The 4324-nt window shown below is 48.8% G+C and overlaps 1 protein-coding gene across 1 annotated transcript; it reads right to left on the bottom strand.

Moving 5' to 3' along the window:
• Positions 1-371: 371 nt before the first annotated feature.
• On the bottom strand, positions 372-3896 carry MRPL44 (mitochondrial ribosomal protein L44). Its single transcript, XM_084211950.1, has 4 exons — positions 3719-3896; positions 2948-3416; positions 1878-2056; positions 372-693 (listed from the first exon to the last, which is right to left on the bottom strand). The coding sequence occupies exons 1-4, from the start codon at positions 3880-3882 to the stop codon at positions 522-524; spliced, it is 984 nt and encodes a 327-aa protein (XP_084068076.1). The 5' UTR covers positions 3883-3896; the 3' UTR covers positions 372-521.
• Positions 3897-4324: the final 428 nt, after the last annotated feature.

The following is a 4324-nucleotide window of genomic DNA, read 5'->3' as shown; positions in this document are numbered from 1 at the left end:
GTGCATGGCAAATAAAACTTGGATAAAAGCAGTGAGACCTCAGAGTCTGAATCCCCAAGAGTGTCAGGATCATCATCATACCTGATGTTTTTACAAGGTGAAGGACAAATTGATCCAGATGCAATCCAAAGGCTGATGTAACGTATGTTAATTCAACTCAGCTTATTAACCACCCTCTCCAAACAATCTCCAAGGAAGCATTCATGAAAACTGTTTCTGTACAGTGAGACTTTGTCACAGGTTATTAAACAACACTAAAGATGGTCTCCTGTGATACAGGGAAAAACTTCTGAGCCAAAAGGCAAAAATTCAGATTAAGGGCACTTATTTTACATTTAGCAAAATAAGCAAACATTAAACATTGTGCAAAAGGAAAAGACTTTATTTAACACCATATATGTTTCAGAAGTTTCAAGCACTGAAGACCAGAAAAACAAACTCTATTTTGCCTTTCCAAATACACCTATATTCACCATGGAAGCCATTGATTTTTAAGATACACTAGAAATGTCTTTTAGCCTCTAGTTACTGCTGATTGCCTTTTCAGCTGCCAATTCTTGTTTGGGTTTCGAGTAATCCCAAGGTCTTCTGTTCTCTGTGTACCCATAGAGCTTCCGCAGTGCCACTCGTGCAGCCTCCTCCTCTGCAGCCAGCAGTGTTTCACCAGGGCCTTCAGCTAACATCTTCTTATCACTTGGGGAAAAAAAACCAAAGTTACAACCATGAAAAACCAAAGTTTCCATCATAAAACCCTGAGCACTGCTGTGTACTGTCAATAAAACAGACTGGTTTTTCTCCAATGTCTGTGAACACTGACTTTTACATACACACAATGGAAACCTTTCTGTTGGTCTTTCCTGCAAAGGTAAGTAATTGTATATTCAGTAATGGAAACTCAGATCAGAAATGTGTCCATTTCCTGGGAGAACACCACTCTGTTCATTTAGGTTCCTAACACAGCACTGACTCTTAACAGCATTCAATTTGTCAGCCCTGATAAAAAATATGCAAATTTGTTACTCTGGTTAGCTTAAACAGGAACTGAAGTGCTTTTGTCTTTTCTCCTCCCCGGTAAAGAAGCATATCAAACTGCTTCAAAAGGACCGAGAAGCTCTCTCCGTTATGAATTATGTGCTCATGTATGTTTAACAAACACCTATGGGCACACACTAAAAGGAGCAGTTCATGAAGAGGGATTCCTGAAGAGAAACAATCAAAGTTCCTTTCTTTTTTATAGGACACATTTTATAAGGTACAGAAACAAAGCAGGGTAAAGCAGAACAAGTTAAGGCATGTGTTCATCTGCAGCTCCTTCAGGAGAGCAGCAGTGATGTGGATTCTGTCCTGCCCCACAGGAGCACTGTCACTGCTGGGCACTGACCACACCTGACACAACTGCACCAGGGACAAATGGCACTTCCCAAGTCGTGCCTGGACACAGATACTCCTATGGCCCAGTTTACAGTGCTGCTGATTTTCAAACTTAAGAGCTTCTCTGGAACTTAAAATTAGTCTCTCTTCCATCTCACTCCCTTGATGTCTCTTTATGCTTGCTCAAGGCCTGGATACAGCTGTGGTCCTTCCAAAGCCGTGCAGTTATGCTGTTCCCAAAGTTCCTGTGTCAGGTCACTCAGAACACACCCAGGCTCTTTGGTGCACCCCATTTAGCCTCTGGAGCCCTTAGTCAGACTGTTGATGTATCACCACAGCAAGCTATGGCTAATGCTTAAATGGCTCATTTTATATGGAACTTACTATCACTTTTCTTTTCTGGAACAACTTGACCAAAAAGCATAAGAGAAAAGTAAAAGACCATCTTCCCTCCTTCCCACTCCTCCAATTAAAGCCATTTAACTTTAGATTAATATTGCACTAACCAGTACAACCCAACAAAGTAGACTGGCAGAACTGTGCTGACTCCCAGCTGCCTGGTAATTCTTGGTTCTGGAGCAGAGATATTCCTCTTGGTCAGTTCTTCCAGCAGTAAGCCCATAGGATTTAAAACTTCCCAGATCTCAAACAGGTCTTTTCCAATCAGCTGGGGAATAAAAAAGTCCTAAACAAGAAAATTTAGAAGTTATAATAAATGGCTTGAGATTCTGGTGTCTGCTAATGAAAATACAGTATGAAGAGACAGTAACTGACAATGAATTGCTGAAATGAATAATAAAGCTGGCTCAGTGCCCCATCTCAGTGCTCTGAGTCTCTGATTGTGGTGTAGTCACTGACAGACTTGTGCCCGGGGCAAAGTCAGCCCCAGACCCAGAGAAGGGACAGCTCCAGCCTGAGGGACCAGCTGTGGCAGCAGAGGAGCTGGGGCAATACATGGGAATGTGCAAACCCACGGGTCGTTCACCTGTTGGGATCACTCTCTTGTTCTGTAAGAGCTCCTTGCTCTTACAGACACCTCTCAGTGCTCTTGTATCAGGAAAAACATTGCAACAAACATTTTTCCATTGCAAAACTAAAAATAAGTGAAAAGGATGACTGAAACAATGATAGTTGTTAAAACTACTTTGTCACACTGAATTTCAATCAACCATTTTCGTATGAAATATCTTCAGGGGCTTGCACTCCTATGTGCAAAACCTATGAACTCATCCCTGTTTATATAGAACGGAGCTTTTTTAAATTGAAGATATATGAAATCTCACATGGAATAATTTCATTATCTGATAATATAGTGCATATAATGCTTTCCCTTAGCAACTTTCAGAAAATATTAATATCACCATCATAATCCAGAAGGGTATGATATCATGTACTTGATCAGCCTTCTTAATCCAAAAGCCCCCAACAAAATCCCCAGCCCCCAAAACCCCAGCTGACCACCACCACCATACCAAATCTCATTGTTAAATTGTCTTGTTACAGGTATTGCCAAACTTCTGCCATCCTCCCTGGATCTCTCCCCATCCAAGTGCAAACCAGCATTCATTGAACCTACCCTGACAAAGATCCCGGTTCTCTCGGGCCCGCTGCTTTCCAGCAGCGCTCCTATCACAGCGAGGAACGTCCTCTGCAGCACGTCTGGTGGGGCAGGAAAATCCCTGCAAAGCGCCAGGTCCTGTATGGACAGGTTTTGAGCCACATAAGAGACAAGTTCCTGACTGGTCAGAAAATTAACCAGTGCTTCTATGCCCTTTGCAGGTAGCTCTGGGTAGGCGCGTTCGAAGCACTGCGCCAGGTAAGCGCGGGCGAAGCGCAGCCCTCGCTCCGCAAGGCCGCTGTTGTCCTGGAGCTGAAGAGCGACCGCGTCCTTGTCCAGCCCCAGCTGCCGGCGCCTCGCCTCTTCGCTTTCGATGTAGCAGGGGTTAACAAACGCAGTCTTGAGAAGATCCAGGGCGAAGTTTTCCTGCACCCGGTGGCTGAAGGCTTGGATCTCCGCGTGGTAATCCCAGTTGGGCTTCTCGGACCTGCGGACGCGGAAAGGGAACCAGCTCAGGAATAGAAGGCGTTGCCCGCCCCGCGCCTTTTGAAAGGGCACGAAAAATGAAATTGAGCTTGAATACCAAACCCAGTATTAAAATCCCTGGGGTCAGACACTGTCGGTTCCGCATCCCTGTCTGCCTGCCCCGTTCAAAAGATGCCAACCTGCGGAGCTCAACCCATTCTGCTCCAAAGCGTGAGCAGACGGGGCCTAAACGTTGCGATTTTCCCCCTTTTTGGGGCCGTCGCACCCCTTCTCCGAGCCCTGCCCGCCTCTCCCGCCGCTCACCGCCGCTGCGGAGGCGCCTGCAGCCGCTGCAGCTCCAGGTAGGCCCGGAGCCACCGCTTCTTTTCGGGGGGCGGCGCGGTGCTGAACGCGGTGCTGAACGCGGTGCCCCGCCCGGCCCCGGCCAGGAGCGGCCGCACGGCCCGCAGGAGCAGCCGCGCGGCCATGGCGGGTGCGGGCAGGAGCGGCTCCGCCCCGCTACTTCCGGGCGGAAGCGCTCCCGGCCGGGGCGGCGGAACCGGGCCCGGGCTCTGCGGCCGCCGCCGGGCACTCCCGCCCCGGGGACACGGGCAAGGGCGGGAGCGGGGCAGCTGCAGCGCCGGGGCTTCGGCCTGGGCCGCCGGGGTGTTTCAGCTGAGACCCTCAGGCTGGGCGCCCCTCAGGCCGCGGCCGCCCCGCGGTGTGAGCCCTGCGGAGCTCGCAGCGGGTCCCAGGGCTGCGGCGCTCGCCGAACGTGCCCCACGCGCGGCCGCTTAGGTGGCGGCGTTTTAAAATATTTTTTTGAGTTCCTTTCCCACGTGCAAGACAAAGTCCGGGTTTGTGCACTTAAAAGAAGCTTTATTTTTGACTATCGCCGGTACAGTTCTTTGTACATCTGTCAGCCCTCAT

Source organism: Fringilla coelebs, assembly GCF_963513975.1.
Source record: "Fringilla coelebs genome assembly, chromosome: 10".
Taxonomy (NCBI): Eukaryota; Metazoa; Chordata; class Aves; order Passeriformes; family Fringillidae; genus Fringilla; species Fringilla coelebs.
Note: the sequence above shows the minus strand (reverse complement) of the source record. Positions and strands in the feature narration are given on the sequence as shown.

Coding starts and splice junctions, on each gene's coding strand:
- MRPL44 (XM_084211950.1), bottom strand. CDS start 3,882: ATGGCCGCGCGGCTGCTCCTGCGGGCCGTGCGGCCGCTCCTGGCCGGG. Junction 2,057..2,947: donor GAACCGGGATCTTTGTCAGG/GTAGGTTCAATG, acceptor TTTCTTGTTTAG/GACTTTTTTATTCCCCAGCT. Junction 694..1,877: donor TACTTTGTTGGGTTGTACTG/GTTAGTGCAATA, acceptor TTTTTCCCCAAG/TGATAAGAAGATGTTAGCTG.